The following is a 25796-nucleotide window of genomic DNA, read 5'->3' as shown; positions in this document are numbered from 1 at the left end:
CACACACAAAATGCTGGAGGAGCTCAGCAGGTCAGGTGGCATTTTATGGAAATGAATAAACAGTTGACATTTCAAGCCAAGAGTCTTCATCAGGACTGGAAAAGAAGGGGGAAGAAACAACAGCTGTTCCCTTTCTGGTGCATTAGCCAACTTGCACAACGGGTAGGAATTGGGAAAATAATATGAGGAAAAAAAGTGACGGGGCTGGGTGGTGAAAGAGTGAGAATTTGCTGATAATGAAAGACAGAGGCAAATGAATGGGAATAGAGGAAAAGGTATGAGCTCTAGTAAGGAGATAGAAAATGGGAGTGATGTTCTGGTGTGGGGTGTACATTTAGAATCTCAATATTAACTAAAGGACTGGGGAGAAAGTGCGGGAACAGTCGTGCTGAGAAGGGAAGAGGAGCATCACTTAAGTGAGTGCTGAAAAAGTATGTCTTCAGTAAGTTGTCAGAAATATGAACTGAGTGAAGTGGAGAATTATGTTCTCTGTGAAAGAATCAGATATTATATGAAGTGGAATTTTCTGAAGCAGTTAAGATACCTTTTGAGAACTTGGGCTATTGCAGTGATTCCATGTGAGAGAATGACAAAGAACTATTCGCAGGTAAATAATTGTCTATTGATGTTTAAAGTATCAACTTCCTCCTCTTTTAATGAAATTAATTAATTCTAATGATTAAACTTATTTCAAATTAACTTGATTAGTATATATATTCAAACAAAGCCTCCATGGAATTCCAGCATAAATTCCACACCTTCAAATTTAGATGTTCTCTTTGTGCATGCACTTACTTTCATACATTTCTATAAAGAATTGTTATGTATAACTATTGCTTTAAAAAGGATACTGAGTGTAAACAACTTTAAATTATATCAAGATCATTCCTGATTCAGGGCTTGTGGCTAATTTGTTAAGCAAAAAGATGACAGGCAGCCTCTGCTCCTTAATCCAGTCGGGATAAACACATATCAACAATAAGGCTTACAGAAGAACAATTTACCGTGGGGATGTGACTGTATTGACATATTTTCCGCATACGACAATCTGGTATTAACCAAAAGTCTCCATTAGCAAGCAGCCCTTGATTATTGTTTACAGACATATGACTCAGTGGCATTGCTTTCTTTAAAAAGTATAGTGTAGCACCAAGACTCTATCAAGAACATGCTTGGGTCCTGTCACACAACACTCAAAGGTGCACTGAATGAATGTTTGTACTCAGAGAACCAGTTCAATTTTGCTGCAGTTTAGAGTTCTCTTTGAAAATAAAGCGTCAGTTATGTCCCTGTGGCCACACAGCCTTCACTGCCACTGGTAAAACACTACAACTGATTGACCGTGCTTCCAAGCCTTCATGGATCAGAGAGCAAACCTCGATCACAGCCTCCCTGGATAGTCCATCTTCTTTCTAGATCTTTCTTACTGCATTTCATTTTTCTTTAGTGGCAACACCCACTGCAGCAAACATAGCAATTGGGAACACACTCACCTCCTGTGAGCAGTGAGCCTCGTGTACTCCTGAATAACCCTCCACTCGCCCACTACCAAATAACTCCTAGTATTCATTTATTCATTGACAAAATAAATGCACGTCGCTGCTGTGATAATAACCATATATGGTCTTACGGTTAAACTTAAGCCACTTAGAGGAAAGTCCTTTTTGATTTTGAAAAACAGTGTGTAATAGTGCAGGTGCTTCTAAATTAATAGCATATAAGAAAAACTGGCCATTTTTACTTTACTGTAAATTTTATTCAGTAGTTGAAAAAAATTAGGAACCCTCAGAAAAGTTCCAAACACACAGGAATGATCCATCAGATCTAGTTTTCCCATTGGCATCAAATCTTTTAATATCAGTCTTACTGTAAAATGACAGGGCCCAACAGTCCTGGTGCAGTGAAAGAAATGCAATCTGATTATTTTATAATATGTTACATTTTCAAAAGATGCGAAGGATCTATGCTAAAAATGCTAGTGACCTTTGAGTTCAATAGATATAGCTGCTTGAAGAAGAAGGTGCATTAGTGTACAAATCATACAAACAAATGCATATTTAACTGTCATCATTAAACTCTGATGGTACAGTCGGTTTCAAAAGCTTGGTGTTTTTTTTCTGGATGCTAATGTGTAATAGTAAGTTCTGAAGTCAGTAACAACTTAACTGAGAACAATCAGAACTTTCATTTCTGCAATAGTAGCACCCAGTACTATAAGGAGGATAGCATTAATCTTCAACAGAGCATCAGAAATAATTGGCAATTTACCATTTTTATGCATCTGTGAAATCACCATATGGTTTACCCAGGAAAGCTCCCTTATCAATCCAGGTAATCTGAATTCTGCTGCAGATTTACTTATCCCATGGGGTCCTCTTAATTCCCACAATCTGCATAGCATGAAGAACTTTGCAGCTCGACTGGAGTTTCAAGGAACAATTCATCTTCGGCTGGACTAAATTAGTCTTCTGCCTCCCATTTGCAGCCTTCAGCAAAAAAAAAACAACAGAGAAGAAAAAGGGCAAAGAGTGCACAATAATTCAGGTTGCATAAGGACATTGGGAGCTGAGTGGTCGAGCACATTACAGAACAGCCCTGCAATGCTTTTATCAGGGCACTTTAGTTTAGACTGATGGGATCACTCTGATCCCCAGAAAAATGAAATGAACAACTGCCACTCTCTATCCAATGCTCATATGTGCACAGCATAAAAGTAACAATAATTTGGTATAAATGGTAGTATAGAGATATAGTGATTAGGCAGGAAAGTGGAGTTGACTGATAGCAGCAGCCACAGTCAAAGCTAAATGAATTGTGGTGTACTCTCAAAGAACTAAGTGGCCTATTCCTGCTTCTATTTTCATGCGCCTAGGACTGCAAAGAAAATTAAATAAGCTATCACGTGTACATATTGCTCTTCCAAAGTAGGAGTGAATCTGCACTGTCAAGGAAAAGTAAATTGCTGTTTCATGTTATACTTAGACAAGGTTATTAAGGACATGACAGAAGATGACCTGTGCTCAGCACTGAAATCTCCCACAATAATGACCAGAAAGGTAGTTCTTCAGAATTATCAGTGTCGAAATATATTGTCAAAATTGTTGTAGGAATTATTCATCCCGGATAACCATTTCAAAACAGGACTTATAAGGCAGCTTCCAAGCTAAATTTTATATATACATATACATACGTATCTGATTATACTGAACTCCAAACAATACGAGGCATGAGATTAAGTTGAGAATCTATATGCCACACCCCACATCCTAAAAACCATCACTCAAATACTACAACCAGCCCCAGTCTGGTAGGAGGAGCAGTTGTAAAACTAAGCACGTCAAATTGTTTGTTTCCATGTTGCGATAACTTTAGCAAAGACTGGTAATCATACTGACAGATAACCAACCATATTTCATTGTAAAAAGGGTTGGGGGGGGGGGAAATCAGTCCAAAAATTGATGACATTCTTTTCAGTGTAGTATTGCTTATTTTTAATGAGGGCATTGGAGACCAACTTCAAAGAGGGTCCTTTAAATATCAATATGTGCTCTCCAAATAGTATTTCTCAGTGCGTAACTTTCAAATTAATTTTGTTTTTATTTGCCAGAATGTCATTATCAAAGTTAAATCCTTCCATGGAATTTACAAGAAATAATGCGTTACACTGGACAGTACTGGGAAAGGTAGGTAAAATATATCTCCTATAAACGTTCAAGTAGAAAAGAAGAACCACTTCAAATGTGCTTAGATATCAGAACATTCCGGAAACCAGAGAGTTGGGTAGAGGACTGAGAGAAAAACAGAATAAGACAAAACGTTTCACTCTTTCAGGGCCTCGATCGGGTATTGGACTTGGTTTCCAGACAAAACATTTAGTTCAGTTCGGTCACTTCCTATCACCTTTAGACAGCTAATGATAATAATGCATTTCAGAAGGTGAGCCCAATTTTCTCCATCTCCGGAAAGCTGGTGTTAAAGTTAGAGCGGGCGAAAGTGTTGGTGTTTGAAGAGGTTGAAATCCCCAACATCAATCATCGAACCGCGTCTGGGAGCGGCGAGAAACCCCAACGACACAACAGCATCTCCCACACATCACATTTTGCTCAGAAAATGTGCCATTTAAAATAAGGGATATTGATCGTGGGAACTTGTCTGGGTAAGGTCTCAAATCGGAATCTGGCGTCTCAGTTTGTGGGAATGGGTGGCTGCGGGGAGAAGGGGGGGGGAAGAGAAGGGAGTGTAGGAAGAGGAATGACCAAATAAGGGTGGGAGGTGGAGGGCGAGGTGAGTGGAAGGGTGAGTGTGGTGGGAGGTGAAGGACGGGACAGACAGAGCGAAAAGAAGAATGCACGTGTGTGGATGTGGCCGGTTTACAGCTTCCATAAACCATTCCCCATCTCCGCGGTTCACAACAGCCTCGGGCATTACACGTTTGGGTGAATAGAACTTTCCAGCTCCAGAGAGAAAAACGGGGGGGGGGGCGCTGATTTCTAATGGATATTTTAATTTAAAAACCTACCGAAATTTTAATTTAGGCGTTGCGGAGGCTGGGGCCGGGAGGGAAGGTGCCAGGTGGAGCCTTGTGCCTTTCTAGAATAGTGTGTGTGCGTGTGTAAGAGAGAGAGAGAGAGAGAGAGAGACCTCACGAGATGTTTTAATATAACTAGACGCTACCCCTGTGGTTTGTTGCCACAGTTCTAATTAGATCCACAATTGCTACGCGATCACATTGACTTTAGCTACAGGGATCTGTGACAGGCTGTGCTTGGAAGAAGAGAGTATCGTTCGGGGAAACGCGTTCAAAAACAGTGTTGCATGTAGAATGTTAATCATGGGAGCAAACTTTTTAAAAAATAGAAAAGTTTGCAGTCCCTTGAAAAATGATAACCCGCCGGCTGCCCATCGCTAGAAATATTTGCTGATCTACTCATTTCGCTTTTATAGTTGACTCTGAACTCGTTAATAAACAGCCACGAGGGCAGGTATTGAGTGTTTTTGCGAGCTATATAGACAGCGCATATACAAGTAGAGAGCGGCACGGATCTGGGAACCAGCGGCGCCGGGACTGGCCGTTATTCGATTGGCTGCAATTATATCCTCGTCGGGGCTAAATTAATGTTACACATCTTTGATCGCAAAACAGCCATTCAGCTGGGAAATGGTCGCTCCCTTGGCTCGCGTTAACAGTCCGTTAACTCCGAACAAAATCCTGACCTTCCTTCTAGCGGTATTCGCGACAGGCTTCCACGGCTGGAGTTGCCGAAGGCATCACTTGACAACGATTTCGTGCCAAGCGTGGGGAGAGGAACGCGAATCAGTGGCCGAAAAGCCATCAAAACAAAAATCGAGTATCGACGCGCTGCAAACTCGTGGCCACGGCCTTTTGTTTTAGATCTATCAATATCCTGAAATCAATGCATCTTCTGAAACACGGTGGCCGGGTAAATCGGGGGCAATGGTCAGAAACGGTCAACTTGTTAAAGTTGAGACTTTTTGGTAAGAGCAGGGAGAGTTCCTGTTGGGATGCTTACGGTTTTTCTTTCTCCAACTAATTTCAAATCCCCTGAATTCCTTTTTTTCTCTCTCTCTCTCTGGTCAAACCCTGCCGCCCGCATCCCTCATTTCCAAGCAGATATATCTTTATTAGGAAACGCGTCTACTTGCATCAGTCGGGTATTTCACGAATGAAGTACACAGGTGCCCTGCCACGGATCACAGCTACAACCCTCAGAGCTCAGCATTCCCACTTCTAGCTGAGGGGTGAGTACTGTACAGCCGGTTTAATCTTGTCCCTGCATGGGTTGAGGGAGCGGCGTCACTGACAGCGCCAGCCCTCGGGGTAAGAGTCCTTTCAACGCCAAGACCTGGACCCCAAGCGACAGCGATCAGATCTGTGGCAGATACTAGCTCTGGTCTGTCAGCGGCAGCCGCTGAGAGCTGTCATTAAAATAGTTTCAATCACATGGTAGCAATCGCTATTTCAAGGGAGATGCGGAACAGGTTGTCCGCGCTGCCGATATTGTTCATTAAATCTAAGCTTCCGAAGAACAATTGGACCAAACCTACCCTCCTCAATGAAAATGTGAGTGTCGCCGCTGAATTTCACACTTACCTTTGCAGAACAACGCGGCAAAAATCAAAATCTCAGCCATGCAAAGACGAAGAGTAGCCAGCTTTGAAAATCCCAAAGTCCGCACATTGCCCCGGGAATTCATTGTGATCCTCCCAACGGGACAGCTCCGTGTCTCCCGTTATCAGGAGACTTTGTAAAGGTGCAATTTAAAACTCCATGCACTTGTCCGCGCCGAGGACAGTCAGTCTCAAAGCTGTAGAGCAGCCGCTCCAAATCAAGAGGAAGGTGCCCAGAAGAGAGCGAGGAGACCATTCGATCAACTTCCCAGCTCCCTTCAGCCTTATCTCCACGATCAGATTCCACTCACTCAGCGCCTTCGCGGAAGTAGCGAGGCCAGCCTGCGATGGGCAGTTCCGACAACCAATGAAAGACAGGATCCCAGACGGGGTCGTCTCCAAGAACGGGGCGTCTCTCGCTGGCGATTGGTCGACAGCGGAGATCGGGGCGGGGCGAGCCGCGTCCTTTCCAAGTTGTCCTGGAGTCGGGCAGAGTGATGGTCCAGGTTGCGCGGTGCTGACTTGGGTGCTGTTCGTCCCGCTAAAGCAAACCTCCGGTTATCGCACCCTCTGCAAAGTTTTAAACCTAACTGTGCAGCCTCCAGAAAGCGATCAAAACCAGAACATTTATTTTTCACATTGAATTAATTACACAAATGTATGCCCGTTAAATACAGGAGTTGGAATCAAATAAGCGAATTTCGTAGTATGTGTGTATACAACTAAAAAGTATTCCAGGTATTGATCATTATCTTCTTGTTATATTTATCGCTACCCTTTTTACACCTTATAATTTTCAATTCTTCCTTTTATCTGGTTGTTAGAAAGAGCCGTCAAGTTTTTAATATCTGAACATTACTTTAAAAAAGTTGATTATTGTCTCCTCATGAACAGCCTATGCCACCGCATTCATCATAATGTCGGAGTCTAATTTAATTTGAAAGGTGATTGGAGCTGTGATGTCGCCATGCGGAGAATTCAACAAAGTCGTATTAATTTAACTCACGTTGATTAATTCGAAATTAAAAGATTAAATATTTGATAAACTAATTTTAGACCAATTGTAAATGAATTACAAAATGCAAATTTAATTCATTACTTTTTTTACAAGGAGGAGTCACACTTCTCACATTTATCAAATCCTTATTAAATATAGTTACAATAAAGAGTAGTGATGTCTTAAATCTGCGTTTTACTTGTAGTTCAGAATGTTAAAATTTAGCTCTCTTACTTATATGTTGATATTAGCCTATTTTGGCAACAACGAATTCACCAAGAACGAAATCAAGGTGGCTAGACGGCGAGAGGGTTGTTAAAACACAAATAAAGCGCTAAAAATCCGCAATTCAACAAACCTTTTATTTATATTCCATAGACTGGCAACGCCAACTGAATATTACAAAAACCCTTTGACGAACAATGCACTAAATTATACCTTGTCAGTAAAGCATTCTACAAAACTGGACAATTAGGAGTGAAGTTTACTGATTGATGTCTCATTTACAGTGCGACGCAGTTAGTACTGCTGTTAAAATATTTAGAGCTCAGTGCTGGATTGGCTCACATCCATTTCAAAGTCTCCGAGCTTAATTTCCCACCTATTTATCAGCTACTACGAAGTAATCACGACACCTAGTGGCGAGGTTTCATTGTCTTTGGGCTCAACCTCAAGCCTTAGGAAGAAGATGCGTTGCGCCACCGTCAGAAACTAAATGCTAATCCATAATTGCGAATGTAGTCAGAGTGCTGGTGTTATCTTTAACCACAAGAAGAGGGTAGAATATCTGTGGTCCTAATGTGAATAATGTTAACACTTTCATAAAATTATTTATGAAAATCGTTTAAAGTGGTACAAAAGTATTGCATTGACAGCATTTGTACTCAACCGAGCTGAGAAAAAGCTGTCAGTCAAATGGAGCGAAATTATTCGTTTTAGAAAGATGGCGATCGAAAACCTCTAATATGTCTTAAGTTAAGTTCTGGCAAAATTGGGTAGGGTCTCCAGATATCCGATCGGTTGTATGTTTGAAGCATTCAGTACTGCTTACCGCGTCGCTTACTTCGGTAGGGGATCCCCATCGAGTGGGTTACAACACTGGAGGTTATTACGCACTGTTTCAGATCACATAAAGGATGACGCAGTACAAGAGAGAGCAGGTTTCTTAAAGTACTGAACTCCACGTTGGGAACCTTGGTGGGATAGGTACAAAGGGGAATGACTGAAATGGGTGGCGATGGCTCCTGAAAATGAAGTGGGAGGTGACTGCCAGAAGTTAGGAAAGGTCCGGGTTCGCCTATGCAGTGTCGAATTCAAATAATACTCTTGTGATCCGCTGCGCTCCACACAGACTTAGCGTCATTATAAGCCTCAGGATACACCGATCATTTGCACCCACTGCCAATTATTTAACCCATTTTTGGGTGACATTTAATAACATTTTCTTTTTTCAGAACCAGATAATGGGATGGCAGGGCAGGCAATACCCTGCACCCAGAGGGCTGCTGTCATTGGTAGCTATGTTGTTGAAGCTGGACTGAAACATTTGAAGAAACCAGCATTGTTGTTTATAAGCAACACACACAAACTGCTGGCCAGGCAGCATCTATAGGAAGAAGTACAGTTAATGTTTCGGGTGGAGACCTGACAAAGGGTCTCTACCCGGAATGCTGACTGTACTTCTTTCTATAGATGCTGCCTGGCCTGCTGCATTCCACCAGCATTTTGTGTGTGTTGCTTGAATTTCCAGCATCTTCAGATCTTCTCGTGTTTGCGTTGTTGTTTATAATCTTCCTTCTTACATCCAAAACACTCCTTCCTCAAAGCAAAGTCTTCTTATTTAAAGGGGACAGATGATTTCAGCCCCTAAATCCCCATACCATGGCCTTACCTTTTGGCAACGCATACCACAGTCTTGCCACTGACAGATCCCATCTCGAAATTGGATACAGGCTGAACATTTAATCCTCAAAGAGCAAGGCACTTGCTGTGCATTCCACTGCCAGGGCAGATGGCAAGGATAATGCAGATATCACACATGATCTAGAGGTGACAATTTTAAAGGACCAGCTCAGGGGGAAGACTGATGAACATGCACCACACCATTGAAGGCTCAGTGTGTTGGGAAGATCATCACTGACAGATTTATTAGTGTCACTTTTTCGTGGGCTTTGATCAGTGCTTTTAACCCAGCATGGAGGTGATGGGTGATTCATTCAGGATGACCCAATCACAAAACCATTTCTGATGGCCAATGTCCCAGCTGCTAGTTCTGCAAAAATAGAACCCACCAATGCACTGTGGTGGAAGGTCCCACTGCTGCAGTACATGACTGTGGATTACAGAGTGCATAGTGTCCGCAGGGTCTCAGGACAGCCCACCAGTCTCCTCACTAATGGATTACTGGAATGCACTAAGGAGATACCACCCAGAAAGTGGCCGTGTGGGGTACAAACCTGTTGTCCTCTCTCAGAAAGACACCAATTTTGCTCTCGCCCATCATCTTACCAGTACTTTCGCTGTTGCTGTTCAGTCAGTACGCCCGAACTGCTGCCACTCATGCTAAGACTATATACTCTTCAGCCAGACCTTCAGACTGTCCTCCAAGGCCATCCGCAATCTCTTTCCGCAGAGTGTCAGCAACACCTCACCAGTCATGAAGTAGCCCCAGGGAGAGCATGGCAAAGGAGAATCATGACAGGTTAAGAACAAGAATAATTTCATTTTTAAAGGTCGCTGCTGTGGAGAGAGAAGCAGCTCTTGTTTTGTTCAATTACTTATGTCAGTTTGTGTAGAACCCTGATTTTTTTTAAAGAAGAGTTTCAGTACTTGCTACACTGTCTCTCCAGACTTAGGCAAGTTGAACCAACTCTAGAAATAGAACATAGAACAGTACAGCACAGTACAGGCCCTTCAGCCCACAATGTTGTGCCGACCCTCAAACCCTGCCTCCCATATAACCCCCCACCTTAAATTCCCCCATATATCTGTCTAGTAGTCCCTTAAACTTCACTAGTGTATCTGCCTCCACCGCTGACTCAGGCAGTGCATTCCACACACCAACCACTCTCTGAGTAAAAAACCTTCCTCTAATATCCCCCTTGAACTTCCCACCCCTTACCTTAAAGCCAAGTCCTCTTGTATTGAACAGTGGTGCCCTGGGGAAGAGGCGCTGGCTATCCACTCTATCTATTCCTCTTATTATCTTGTACACCTCTATCATGTCTCCTCTCATCCTCCTTCTCTCCAAAGAGTAAAGTCCTAGCTCCCTTAATCTCTGATAATAATCCATACTCTCTAAACCAGGCAGCATCCTGGTAAATCTCCTCTGTACTCTTTCCAATGCTTCCACATCCTTCCTATAGTGAGGTGACCAGAACTGGACACAGTACTCCAAGTGTGGCCTAACCAGAGTTTTATAGAGCTGCATCATTACATCGTGACTCTTAAACCCTATCCCTCGACTTATGAAAGCTGGCACACCATAAGCTTTCTTAACTACCCTATCTACCTGTGAGGCAACTTTCAGGGATCTGTGGACATGTACCACCAGATCCCTCTGCTCCTCCACACTACCAAGTATCCTGCCATTTACCTTGTACTCTGCCTTGGAGTTTGTCCTTCCAAAGTGTACCACCTCACACTTCTCCGGGTTGAACTCCATCTGCCACTTCTCAGCCCACTTCTGCATCCTATCAATGTCTCTCTGCAATCTTTGACAATCCTCTACACTATCTAAAACACCACCAACCTTTGTGTCATCTGCAGACTTGCCAACCCATCCTTCTACCCCCACATCCAGGTCGTTAATAAAAATAACGAAAATCATCAAACACTTATGGAATAGCAATAGACACAGGAAATAAACCAGCAACAAAACTACAAGTAGTTCATGATCCAATTAAAAAGTGCCAATGAAAGGGATTCCTTCAAGATGTTAACCATATGTTGAAGTACAGTGCCTACAAAAGTATTCACCCCACTTGGAAGTTTTACAACATTGAATCACAGTGGATTTAGTTTGGCTTTTTTGACACTGATCAACAGAAAAATACTCTTTCATTTCAAAGTGAAAACAGGTATCTACAAAGTGATTTAAATTAAATACAAATATAAAATACAAAATAATTGGATTGCATAAGCATTCACCCCTTTAATATGACAGACCAAATCATCACTGATGCAGCCAATTGGCGTTAGAAGTCACGTAATTAGTTAATTGGTGATCTGTTTTTGGAGACCTGTGTGCAGTCAAGGTGTTTCAATTGATTGTAGTAAAAGTACACCTGTAACTACACCTTTAAGAAAAAGAACACTCCAACCAACTCCATGAGTTGAAAAGCACAAGATGGGAGATGGATACAACAAAATTTCCAAGCCACTGAATATCCTTTGGAGTACAGTTAATTCAATCATCAAAAAATGGAAAGAATATGGCACAGTTGTAAATCTACCGAGAGCAGACCGTCCTCAAAAACTGAGTGTTCGTGCAAGAAGGGGACTAGTGAGGGGGGCCACCAAAAGGACTGTAACAGCTTTGGAGGAGTTACAAGCTTCAGTGGCTGAGATGGGAGAGACTGCGCATACAACTGTTGACTGGGTTGCCAACTGTTTTATGGGAGGGTGGCAAAGAGAAAACCACCATTCAAAAAACTCTCATGAAATCTCGGCCAGAGTTTGCCAGAAGGCATGTGGGAGACTCTGAAGTCAGCTGGAAGAAGATTCTATGGTCTGATGAAACCAAAATTGAGCCAAACACCGCACATTATCAAAAACACACTATCTCTACCATGAAGCATGGTGGTGGCTGCATCATGCTGTGGAGATGCTTCACTGCAGCAAGCTCTGGATGACTTGCGTAGGTAGAGGATAAAACAAACGCAGCAAAATACAGGGACTTCCTGGAGAAAAAGCTGCAAGAGAACTGAGACTTGGGAGAAGATTTGTTTACCAGCAAGACAATGACCCTAAACATAAAGCCAAAGCTACACAGGAATGGTTTAAAAACAACAAAGTTAATGTCCTGGAGTGGCCAAGTCAGAGTCTAGACCACAATCCAACTGAGAATTTGTGGCTGGAATTGAAAAAGATGTTCACACACAATCTCCATCCAATCCGACAGAGCTTGAGCAGTTTTGTAAAAAAGGAATGGGGGGAAAATTTGTCGTGTCCAGATGTGCAAAGCTGATAGAGACCTACCCACACAGACTCAAGGCTGTAATTGCTGTCAAAGGTGCGTCTACTAAATACTGACTTGTAGGGGGTGAATATTTATGCAATTAATTATTTTATGTTTTATATTTGTAATTAATTTAGGTCCCCTTATAGAGATCTGTTTCACTTTGACACAAAAGGGTCTTTTTCTGTTGATCAATGTCATAAAGCCAAACTAAATGCACTCTGACTCAATGTTGTTAAACAATAAAGCATGAAAACTTCCAAGAGGGGTGAATACTTTTTATAGGCACTGTATGCACGAAAGAATGTTAACTGGAACCTTGAGCTCTATAATGTCACCTCTGTCCTATCAAGCACTGTGTGATGTTTAACATTATGATCAGTCAAAATCAGTACCAGGCATTCAGGGCAGCTCTCAGACAATGCATCTGGCACAACCTGTACTTTGAGTGTGTACTCATGTCAAAGATGACATTTTAGGCATCCTATAACTCTCAGGGGCAACCGTGATGCATTATGTTTATGCCTTGCTGGTACAAATCCTTTTCAAAAGCAAATACATATTTCCTGTCTAAGATTATATATATAAAACTGAGCATGCTCAAAGAAGCTTTAGTGTGGAAAGAGAATAGACATTATTTGCAGTGTGCTTAGAAGTTTGTATAATTAATCACACATATGGGTACCAAATCATTGCAATTTACTTGATAATGCTCAAAACAGATCCATCTTTGAACCAATACACCATAAAAGTTTACAGATATGTCATCAATAATTGCAATGTTTGTTATGAACCTACGTGCATGCCAAACTCTGTCACCGAATTCATTCAGACCTGTTCCTTGCTCCTTCCACATCAAACTGACCCAGTTACAACATCACAGCTACCCAGTCAAAATATAGAGACCGGAGACAGAAGATGGACTGTCTCAGGTTTAGGGGACTGTGTGTGTGTGGGGGGGAGGGGAGGGAGGGATGGAGGGATGGGGCTTGTTTGGCTGTAATTGTTTTCTTGCTTGCTGTGTTCCGTGTTGTTCTGCCAAGAATTGTGCACACACTACGTCGGCGCCAGAAAGTGTGGCAACGCATGTGTCCTGCCCTTCAGCACGCCCTCAGGTGTGTTGGTTGTTAATGCAAATGGCATATTCCACTGTGTGTTTCAATTTACACATGACAAGTAAACTTGAATCTTGAAAAGCAAAGCCTGTTCCAAAACTCAGAATTCACAATAAAGATATGCACACTACAAATCATTGGTGGAGAGGTCCCTAAATCAACACAGTCTGCAAATGTGGTCTCAAATGTAAAATGCTGCTTTTACCATCTAAGGATTTTGAAAGTACCTCAGAATGTTTTGCTGCTTAATTACTTGCAGTGCTATTTGAAAAAAAAATTGCTATTGTGGAATTTACAACTTTTTTTTAACATGGTAGCTTATGATGATACAGCCTCCTTTAGAAATGTTTATCTTTTCCAGGTCCGTGTCCCTCCACACCACACCATCCGTGATTAACGGGATAGTTCAACATTCTGCCCCTGAGTTTCAGCAGAGCTACTTTGAGACTAATTGCTGAAAGGTGTGCAAATACAGACCAGGCAGATTACCTATCGCCTTTGGGAAGCATTTTGTCCCTACCTGGCAGCCTTATGCACAAAGTTGTTTGACTTGCATTTACATTTGTAAGCCCCTATCTGACCAGAATCGGATTCAATGTGTCAGTCAAAGCTTCAATAGATTGTTGTTATCCTGTCACCATTATATTTGCAGTAGGTATTAGAGGGGAGAAGATGGTGGCACGATGCAGCGCGCGCGTCCACTCCAAAATGATATCGTATTTGTAAGTAGGATGCCGTGCACAATCCTGATTTGATGGAGGCAGACATGAAAAGCACGGAGGAACATCTGGAGAAACTTCTGAAATGCCCACTTTCCTGCCGCTACTACTGTGCGATCGAGAATTTCCAGAGGGGAAGGCCCCAGACCCTCTGCTTTGCCTATTTCCTGTTGCCAGGGTCGAAGCGCTCGGCAGAGATGGTGCTCGGTGCTCGGTGTCGGAGGGCTGGTCGGAGGCTCGAAGTTTTCGGATGGACCCAAGAGTCGGCTGTGGTCGGGTGCTTCCAGGATGCTGCATCGGCAAGTTTGCGGCGCTGGAAGCTCATGGCAGGGAGAGTTTTTCTTCCTTCTCCGCCTGCGTGAGATGATGGGACTTTCGAGAGACTTTGAGACTTTTTTTACTGTGCCCATGGTCTGTTCTTATCAAATTACGGTATTGCTTTGCACTGTTGTAACTATATGTTATAATTATGTGGTCTTTGTCAGTTTTTCAGTCTTGTTTGTCTTGTGTTTCTGTGATACCATTCTGGAGGAACATTGTATCATTTCTTAATGCATGCATTACTAAATGACAATAGAAGAGGACTGCGTGTCCTCATAATCTAATCTAATCTAAGGCAATTAAGTTATGTTGGCATACTTATCTATTGACTTAATAATTTGCAAGAAATATAAAAATTACTCACAACGCTGGACAATTTTTTTCGAACATGTTGCTTCCTCAGAATTTTTTTGTGTGTATGATAAGCCACTTGAAGCTGAACACAAAAATAATTTCAGACTACTTGTATCCCAGCAATTTGGAGAAACAAGAAATTAACTTTTATAGAATATAATGCATTTAATTGCATAATAGTCCTGACACTTAGCAATAGTTCAACTAAGCTAAAAATGTTTTGTTGATAATTTTCATTTGTACTCAGTGTCTGAGGCTTCTCGCTTAAGTATCTAACAATAATCAGCCAGCATTTGATAGATTCCAGCTGCCCTGATACTGGGGCAACTTTGTTGGTCTGCATATCAATGTCCTGTTGAAACCTTTCACCATGCTCATCGCTGACAGCGTCAGGCTTTGCAGGGAAGAAGTCCAAATGGGAATGCAGAAAATGAATCTTTAATGACAATATTGCACTTCACTGTTTTGTGTTTGTATGCTTGAAGCATGTTGTCAACCTTCTGCATATAGTTTGGTGCTCTGTAGTTGCCAAGAAAATTTTCAACAACATCCTTGAATGCCTTCCATGTGATTTTCTCCACGAGGGGTTGTTCGAATTGCCTGTCATTGATGACCTGTTTGATTTGTGGACCAACAAAAATGCCTTCCTTTATCTTGGCATCAGTTATTCTGACTTGAATTATGAATTGAAATAACAAATATAGGCAATTTCAAAAAAAAACTGGTGTGCTAATAGGGATATTTCATGGCAATTTTCATGATCAGCGGCCAAAATCTTTGAGATACACCCAGGAGTATTCAGGAAGCAAAATCTTTGTAATTTATCAAATTTTGTGATACTTCAGTATTTATAGCAAAGTCCTGTTAATGGAATGCCTGGGATTTATCATGGTGCTGGTCTGGCAGATTTTCCATTCTGTTGGATGTTATTCCACATAGCACTTCTACTAAGCTTTTAAATGTTGCACAGTAGTACAATAAACTTTCCAAAAATGGGGTAAGCTAAAAAGGTAGAATGTAAACAGAACTCATTGACTTTCAGGGCATCATGGGAACCAGAGCCCCGGTATATTAAAGGGAGCACGAGAACCAGGAACCTGGTGTATTAAAGGAACATCCATGAGCCAGATGCTGATCAGTCAGGTCATGAATTATCAGAGCTTTACTCTATCTACAGCACATCCCTGTGATCAAGCTCGGAATTCCAAATGAGGTCCGAAATTCCAAAGATTTCACAGCTGTCCGTCGGCGCAGGTCTCCAGCACGGGATCACGATTGAGGTAATTCCCAACCATTTATGCTGGGGAAAATTTACATGCCGGTCCTGTGACAACTGGGCCTGGTTTTCCCTCCTTAATTTCAATGGCAAAGAATAGCTGCAAGGGACTAATTTACTCACAGCTAATGCTGAATATTTAAATACCTGAGGGGTTTTTTTTTAAAGTTTACGTGTTATGTGTTTTAAATTGTTTTCAGGTGTTTAGGTGTGTTCTTAAGTACTCAGGGATTCTCTAATTTCTTTTTAATTTTCATAAGTTTTATAGTTTAACTTTTGCACATTTTAACATATCGGAAACATCTGACAGATTTCGTAGCAGCAGCTGAGCCTGGGGGTGCTACTTGACTGTGAATGCTTTATTCGCCCATTTTTTCCAGGGTGGAGATTGCTTTTCAATCCCCTCCCCATTCCATAACATTGCGGAAGCTCCCATCAAGCAAGACTAAGTTGGCTCCCGGTCCTTGTGCTTTGTTCAGAGGTCAACAGTGCATGAATGAGGCCCACCACTGGATTATATATCTATTTATTGAGATACAGCGCAGATGAGGCCCTTCCCGCCCTTCGAGCCGCACCGCTCAGCAATCGCCCCGATTCAATCTCAGCCCAATCACGGGACAACTTGTAATGACCAATTAACTGCTACGTCTTTGGACTGTGGGAGGAAACACGGAGCGCCCGGAGGAAACCTACGCGGTCACGGTGAGAACGTGAAAACTCCTTACAGATTGTGGCGGTGTATCTTCCAAGTAGACAAAAATGTGCAAAAGCGAATAATTTATCTTGGTACCGCCGAATAGCTTCAATTAGTTCCGTCGTGTACTTTCGTGTCCTAGTTTGCGCATTCTCTGTGCAATTGCATGGGTTTGCCCAGCGTGCTCCGACGTGTGATTTAATTAGCTCCTGCAAAAATGATCCATGGAGCAAGCTCCCCTCTCCAATCCCTGATAGGATTAGTCAGCTGAAAGCCCGGTAGGTTGAGTTGCCTCTTTGTGGTTGATAATAAGTTCAAGAACGGCAAGCAGGCCCACCTATATAATTAATACCATAATACTTCTTGAATAGTACAAACACAGAACTAATATTAACCTTCTAAAAATACTATGTAACTACCCCTCCCGGGTCTCAAAGTGTGATATAAATGTCGCTTTTACGCTGTTGCTTCAGGATACAAGCATTTCCATTCTCCTTGCCAGCCCTCTCTTTAGCTACCCAATTGCGTTCTGTGGCGCATTCCTGTGCATTGTCAACAAGAGAATTTACAAAAAAAATACTTTCCAAACCCCAGCTGTTTAGAATGAGTAGATTTAAAATAAGATTAATTTATTGAAATGAATCCATTCTGAAAGATTAGTTTCTGTATACTGCATGTATTGTCCCTCACTTTGGAAGTGACCTACCCATGCCTGCCTTCAAATCATTTCCAGAGAAATGGCTTGAATACTTTGGGGAATTTTTTCAGCTCAACTCCAATATTCTTCCACTTATTATCTTCAGCAAAATCAGCTATTTTAATTTATTTTAAACATCTTCAGATGCATAGATTAGTTTTTGGTTTGTATAATAGCAAATTAAACTTTAGTGAAAATAAATAATGCCCAGGTATTCAAAGTTAGTCATTGCTACCTGAATTTCCACTGATCTGTTTTATTCCCGAGTTGCCCATTCATGCCATCCAGATTCCATTGTGATCCACAAATGTGATCGATCAGTGACCTATGCACACCATCTTCATTTCATAAACTACATTTGTATACCAAAATAAATAAATAAATGTTTGTTAACTATATCTCAGAGTTCTATTGGTTAAAAATGGTTAATTTTTAATGGAAATTGGTTAAAAATTTTAAAGAATACTTTTCTCTGTTGAACTGTTTTCTTTTTCTGGTTAATACCATGAAAATTTAAGCTCCAAGTAGTGATAATAGTTAAGCCTTGGGAAATTCACTCAATTATTTATGTGCCTGTGCATGGTGAGACAAGACTAGTTTTCACATCTGAGCTTACCGTCTGTACATATATAGTAATCTTTGGGGAAAGTCCTCAGTAAAAATACTGATGAAAACAAAAGCTTACCAGGTAAAGGCTCAAAATAATACGATGTATACCTCTGATTTCTCGGCCATTCTAACGGGCTGCATCACCGCCTGGGATGGGGGAGGGGGGCTAATGCACAGGATCGAAGTCAGCCGCAGAGAGTTGTAGAGAGAATCAGCTCCATTGTGGGCACTAGCCTTCGTGGTATCCAGGACATCTTTAATGAGCGGTGCCTCAAAAAGGCGCTGTCCATCATTACGGACCCCCATCACCCGGGACATGCCCTCTTCTCATTGCTACCATCAGGGAGGAGGTACAGAAGCCTGAAGGCTCACACTCAATGATTCAGGAACATTTTCTTCCTATATACTTACTGTAATTCTCAGTTTTTATTATTATGTATGCATTGTACTGCTGCCGCATAACAACAAATTTCCAACGTATTCCGGTGATATTAAACCTAATTCTGATTCTGATCTTGTAGTGACTCTCCATGGTTTAGGTCTCAACAGGTACGACCTACCATTCTGCCACCAAGAAAAACAGTCTTGAAAGCTGAGCAGGGATGTGCCAGGCGGTGGGGTTGGAGAACTCTGTATCCAGCCCTCAGCTTCACTCCAGAGAGAGGGGTGGGGACTGGAGTGAATCGCCATTCTACTCTGAATCGTGTCACCAGCCCTGTGGAGAAAGCTGAATGCAAGTAAGTGCTTGTGGAACAGACACAGAGTTCTGGAGGAAGACAGTAGGTCAGGCATCTCTATGGAGAGCAGTAAACACTCGGTGTTTTGGGGCTGAGATGCGATTCTTTTTTTTAATTAATTTGCAATGCAGCATCAAAAAAACAGTAAATAGAAGAGAAGAATAGAAGAATAGAATAGAAGAGAAACAAGAATTTAATTAATTTACAATGCAGCATCAATAAAACAGTAAAAAAAGAGGTTTATACAGTGCGAAACACACATATCAAATGTACAGTTCATAACAGTTAAGGAAAAGCACCTATAATAGAATCATATAAAGTTAGTTACCACCCCACCCTCCCACTACCCAACTCCAAGCCAACCTTACGACATATAGAAAAGTTGAATAGAACTTTTATCACCACAGAGCTGTATCTATAAAAAGAAGGTATATTGCCTACTACCTGAGCTATAATATGTTTACACATCAAAAAAAAACCATAAGTCTTAACCAAAAGAAGCTGGAAGTAAGGGATTCAAATGCAAAAGTAAAAAAAAAAGGAGGAATAAACCCTTAATCTGAACAGGAATTATGAAAACATGCAAGAAAAGGTCCCCATACCTTTTGGAACCTTTATGTCCGAATTAAGAAGTGAATAATGAATCTTTTCAAGGTCTAAGCTGGATGTAATGTCTCTGAGCCATTGAGCATGAGTGGGTGGGGCAACATTTCTCCACTTAAGAAGGACTGCACGTCTGGCCAAAAGAGAGGCAAAAGACAATGTACGACATTTAGTTGGACTCAGATGCATGTCAACCTCTCCCGAGGTGCTGAAAAGAGCAATCAGAGGGTTAGGTTCTAAATTTCACTTACATCCCTTAGAAAATATTGGTAGAATTTTTAAATGTTATTAAGGAAACAAACTTTATACTAATTCTCTTTAAATGTCTTAGACAATCATTTATATAAGACCAATTCAAAAGACTTTGTCCTTGACAAGCTTGCAAAGGTCTCAAGATCATAGAAGCAGGATTAGGCCATTTGGCCCCTCGAGTCTGCTTTTCCATTCCATCATAGCTGAAATAGCAACCCTCTCAAACACATTCTCCTGCCTTCGCTCCATAACCTTTGTCTACCCTGCACCCAACATATAAATGCAGCAACAAAGAAGGCACGGTGGTGGCTATATTTCATTAGAAGTTTGAGGAGATTTAGTATGTCACCAAAGACGCTCGCAAATGTCTGCAAATGTACCGTGGAAAGCATTCTAACTGGCTGCATCACTGTCTGGTATGGGGGGGAGGGGAGTTGATGGGCTGCTGCACAGGGCCAAAATAACCTTCAGAAAGTTGTAAACTTAGTCAGCTCCATCATGGGCACTTGCCTTCATAGTATGCCAGACACCTTCAAGGAGCGGTGCCTCAGAAAGGAGGCATCCATCATTAAGGACCCCCATCACCCAGGACATACTCTCTTCTCATTGCTACCATCAGGAATGAGGTACGGAAGCCTGAAGGTACACACTCAATGATTCAGGAACAGCTTCTTCCCCTCTGCCTTCTAATTTCTGAATGGACATTGAACCCATGAACACTAGCTCACTACTTTATTGTTTCTATTTTTGCTCCACTTCCTGTAATTCATTGTTTGATTTTCTATTGTTATGCATTGCATGGCGCCACTGCACAAAGACAACAAATTTCATGACATATGCCGGTGATTTTAAACCTGACCCTGACCTATCAACCTCCACTTTAAATATAGTCAATGACCTTTTGCGGGCCAGAGTTCCTGAGGAGACAATGGACTGCGTAGAGGGAAAGAGAGTTTAAAAGAACGGAGCAGGGGAAGTTGGCATATTTTGTGCATTACAGTTCCTGAGGAGACATTGAATTGTTCATAATTAGGCACTTGGTAAGGTCCAATAAAAAGAAGTTGGGTTTAAGCAGAGCAGTCATTGTGTGGGTGGGCCAGTGTCAGAGTGGGGAGTTGAGGGTTTGGCTCAACGAGGCTTTGGTGAGGAGAGACGTAGGCCACAGGTAGATATTTTTGTTCATTATTTATTCTTTCTTTCTTTCTAATTGCACATTTTCAGCAGTGGGAAGCCAGACAGTGGAATACTCCTCTCGTGGGACGTTGGAAGGCAGGGAGATCTCAGGTGCCTCTTAGGCCTACACCTGCAAGAAGTGTATCCAGCTGCACCTTCTGACCGACCTTGTTAAGGAGCTGCAGCTGGAACGAGATGAACTCTGGATCATTTGGATGGCTGAGAGGTTGATAGGACATAAAGGAAGTAGTTACACCCAAGGTGCGGGATATAGGTAACTAGGTGATCATCAGGAGGGTGAAAAGGGATAGCCAGCCGCTGCAGAGTGCTGCTATGGCCATTCCCCTCAACAACAGGTATACCGCTTTGGATTTTGTTGGGAGGTTGGGCTGGCTGGTGGCATAATGACATCGGCGCCGGACTCCGGAACGACGGTTCCCGGGTTCGAATCTAGTCGGGTCCGCTCCCAAATACGCATTCCGTCCGTGCCGGGTTGAGTGTCGAGATCGCAACTCGACCTCATAAAATAAAGGGAAAAATACTGCAAAATATCTGTGTGAGGAGTGTTGCGCCACACAGTCTCTGTCTCGCTCCGCGTCTTGTAAAGGCATGAAAAAGACACCGTCCTGCCAGCATCGCACACGCACACACGCACACAAAGACGCACATGCACACCAAAAAAAAGGATCTTGTTGGGAGGGAGGCCTCGGTGGTCAGGCCTCTGACACTGATCTGGCTCAAAAGGGAAGGGGGCAGATGAGGTGTGCTGGAGTGATAAGGCATTCATTGATTAGGGGAACAGAAAGGAGGTTCTGTGGATGGGAATGATATTCCCAGGTGGTATGTCACCTCTCGGGTGCCATGGTCAGGACATTTCAGATCACGTCCACTGCATGATTAAGCAGGAGGCTGAGCAACCAGAGGTCGTGGTCCATGTTAGTACTAATGATACACGTAGGAGGGATGACAAGGTCCTGCTAAGTGAGTTCAGGGACTTGGGTGCTAAGTTAAAGGACGGGACTCTCACGATTGTGATCTCAGGACTGCAATCTGTGCGACATGCCAGTGAGGTCAGAAACAGGAAGATCATACAATCTAACAGGTGGCTAAGGAGATGCTGCAGGAGGGAAGGTTTCAGGTTTTTGGACCATCGTGCTCTCTTTCAGGGAAGATGGGACCTCGACAGGAGTGGCTCGCACCTGAACCAGAGCAGACTAATATCCTAGAGAGAAGGTTTGCTAGTGTTGCTTGTGGGTAGGGTTTAAACTGGAGTTGCAGGGAGATGAGAACCAGAGCACCAGATAGCAGAGTGATCGTGGAGAAAGATGCTATTAAGTCTACATACAATGTCAGGAATCTGAAGATTGAGTATGGTGGGGACTAACGTTCTGAGCTGCGTATATTTCAACGCAAGGAGTATTGTAGGGAAAGCAGATGAGCTTAGGGCAAGGAACAGCACGTGGAACTATGACATTGTGAACATTAGTGAGACTTAGTTGCAGGAGTGGCAGCTCAATGTTCTCGGGTTCCATCGTTTTGGACATGATAGAGCAGGAGAGATTAAGGGGGAGAGATGGCATCACTAACCAGGGAAAATGTCATGACAGTGCTCAGACAGGACAGACTGTAGAGCTCATCAAGTGAGGGTTTATGGGTACAACTAAGAAATAAGACAGGTATAAACGTGTTATTGGGATTATATTACAGACCACCCAGCACCTTGTAGGCTTTAGAGGAGCAAATTTGTAAAGAGGTTGCAGACTGTTGTGGTAGTAGGTGATTTTCCACATACTGACTGGGACTTGCAAACTGTATGGGGTAGAGTTTGTCAAATGTTTTCAGGAAAGTTTCACTAATCAGTACATAGAAGTCCCAACTAGAAGGAGTATGATGCCAGAGCTCTCATTAGGGAGTTAGATAGGGCAGGTGACAGAAGCGTGTGTACAGGAACACCTTGCTATACTAGTGATCATAATGCTATTATTTTCATAATTATGGAAAAGGACAGGTCTAGTCGTCGCGTTGAGATTCCAAACTGGAGGAATGCTAATTTTGATGGTATCAGAAAGGATCTGGCAAGTGTGGATTGGGGCAGGTTGTCTTCTGGCCAAGGGGTACTTGGTAAATGAGAGGCCCACAAAAGTGAAATTTTTAGAGTATATGTTCCTGTCAGAATAAAAAGGCAAGAATAACAGGTTTAGAGAACCATGGTGTTTAAGAGATATTTAGGCCCCGGTAAAGAAAAAGAAGATGATGCAAAGCAGGTATAGACATGTAGAAAAAAATGAGGTACTTGAAGGCGCAGGATGGTTGCCGCATGGCCTAATTAAAGTGGAGGGGCCCAGGCCTGGGAGCAGGGAATGAGCCAATGTTTGGCCGTTGCTGGAGTGGACTTTGAGGCGATTTGATTTGGCAGAACCAAGGTGAAGCGAACGGAAGTGATGCAGAATCAAGGCAGTGGGGCCCAGCCCGGAGCTAAGACCAAGTGAAGCCCTGAGGGTTGATCAATTTAAGCACTGGGCCAAACAGGAAAGGTCAGGTACGGGCAAAATTGAGGCGGTGGGGCCCACGTCCAAGAGTGAGGAAAGACCCAAAGTTTGGATGAGTTAAGCACCAGGCCAGACTGAAAAGGGCAGGGTGTCGAGGCCGGAGGCAAGTAATGGGCGGGTTCAGCTTGCAAGGTTTACTCATCTCTGCACTGAACTGAGGCTGCGGCCTGCAACTAATGGGCTCCTGAATCGACAGCGGTGTTGACTTGCTTCGTGGTTCACTTCCATGAATTTCAGTTCTGAATGTTATTTACTTAGTTTTATGGTTTGCACGATTTGCATTTTTTCTGTGCATTGGGTCTTTGACGCTCTTCTTTTTTTAATGTGTTCTGATGGGTTTCTTTGTTTTGGGGCTGCCTGTAAGGAGAGAAATCTCTAAATTGTATATAGTACACATATTTTGATAATAAATGTACTTCGAACATTGAACTTTGATGATGAAATCAACGGGGCTAAAAGAAGCAATAAGGTTGCTCTAGCAGACAAGTTGAAGGGGAAAACTTAGGACTTCTACAGACATAGTGTATTAAGAGCAAAAGGATAGCAAGGGACAAAGCTGGTCCTCTGGAAGATCAGAGTGGTAATCCATGTGTGGAGCCTAAAGAGATGGGGGAAATCTTAAATGCATTTTTGCCTAGATAGATAGATATTTTTTTGATCCCAAAGGAAATTACAGTGTCACTGTAGCATTACAGGAGCACAGCTATATAAATAGAAGAGAAGAATAGAAGAAGAGAATAGAAGAGAAACAAGAAAGAATTTTTTTAAAAAAGTTACTTCAAACAGTCTAAAAAGAGGGGTTCATCTCTTCCCCAGCTATCATTATGGAGCCTAATGGCCGAGGGTAAAGATGACCTCATATAGTGCTCTTTGGAGCAGTGTAGTTGCCTTAGTCTATTACTGAAAGTGCTCCTCTGTTCAGCCAATGTGGCATGCAGTGGGTGAGAAACATTGTCCAGAATTGCCAGGATTTTCCGTCGGGTCCTTTGTTCTATCACAGCCTCCAGTGTGACTCCTATAACAGAGCCAGCCTTTCTAATCAGTTTATTGAGCCTGTTGGCATCACCCATGTTGATGCCATTGCCCCAGCACACCACCACATAGAACACTGTACAATCTGTATTTACTTGGGAGATGGACAAAGGGTGTATAGAAGTGTGGCAAAGCAACAGCAAGGTCAGAGATGACAGAGGAGGAGCTATTTGCAGTCTTCAGGCAAATTAGGGTGGATAAATCCCCAGGGCCTGACATGGTGTCCCCTCGTACCCTGTGGGAGGCCCTAGCAGAGATATTCAGAACATCCTTAACAACATGTGAGGTGCCAGAGGTTTGGAGGAGAGCAAAAGTTTTTCCATTGTTTACAAAAGGCTCTAAGATAAGCCAGGAAATTATAGACCGTAAACTTGACATCAGCAGTGGGAAATTTATTGAAAGGTAGTCTAAGGGACTGAGGGACTGGATATATAAGTATTTGGTTAGGCAAGAACTGATTAGGGATACTCTACATGGCTTTGTGTGTGGTAGGGCATGACAAACCAATCTTATAGAGTTTTATGAGGAAGTCACAAGGAAGAGGATGGTGTCTACATGGACTTTAGCAAGACCTTTGTCAAGGTCCCACATGGGAGGATGGTCAAAACGTTCAGTTGCTTGTCATTCAAGATGAGGAAGTAAATTGGATTAGATGCTGACTTCGCAGGAGAAGACAGAGTGGTGGTAGATGATTGCCCCTCTGACTGGTGTGCTACAGGGATCAGTGCTGGGATCCATTGTTGTTTGTCATCTAGATCAACAATCTGGATGATAATAAGGTAAACTGGTTCAGCATATTTGTGAATGACACCAGGATTAGGGGTATAGCGGATAGCGAGGAAGACTATCCAAGCTTTCTGCGGGATCTAGTCCAGCTGGAAAAATGGCAGATGGAATTCAATGCAGACAAGTGCGAGGTGTTGCACTTTGGGAGGACCAGCCAGAGTAGCCCTTACATAGTGAACAATAGGGCACTGAGGAATGTGGTAGAACAAAGAGTCTGGGCATACAGATCTAGTATTCTCTGAAAGTGACATCACAGTTGGATAGGGTCATAAAGAGAGCTTTTGGCACATTGGCCTTCATAAATCAATTTATTGAGTATAGGAGTTGGGGTGTTCTGTTGAAGTTGTACAAGATGCTGATGAGGCCTAATTTGGAATATTGTGTGCAGTTTTGGTCACCTACCAACAGGAAAGATGTAAACAAGATGGAAAGCCTGCAGAGAAAATTTACAAGGATGTTGCTGGGATTTGAGGACCTGAGCTATGGGAAAAGGTTGCAAAGGTTAGGACTTCATTCCCTGGAACATAGAAGATTGAGGGGACATTTGATAGAGTATACAAAACTATGAGGAGTA

At 42.5% G+C, this 25796-nt stretch overlaps 1 protein-coding gene across 1 annotated transcript in view; it reads right to left on the bottom strand.

Annotated features, from left to right (window-relative positions):
* Window positions 1-6393, bottom strand: part of LOC140190849 (transmembrane protein 132C-like) — a 1058274-nt gene extending 1051881 nt beyond the window's left edge. Inside the window, exon 1 of the mRNA XM_072247739.1 lies at window positions 6113-6393. Coding sequence (XP_072103840.1) covers window positions 6113-6215 — 103 coding nt within the window. The 5' untranslated portion in view covers window positions 6216-6393. The remainder of the gene's footprint in view (window positions 1-6112) is intronic.
* Window positions 6394-25796: the final 19403 nt, after the last annotated feature.

This window comes from Mobula birostris, chromosome 31, assembly GCF_030028105.1.
Source record: "Mobula birostris isolate sMobBir1 chromosome 31, sMobBir1.hap1, whole genome shotgun sequence".
NCBI classification, from domain to species: Eukaryota; Metazoa; Chordata; class Chondrichthyes; order Myliobatiformes; family Myliobatidae; genus Mobula; species Mobula birostris.
Note: the sequence above shows the minus strand (reverse complement) of the source record. Positions and strands in the feature narration are given on the sequence as shown.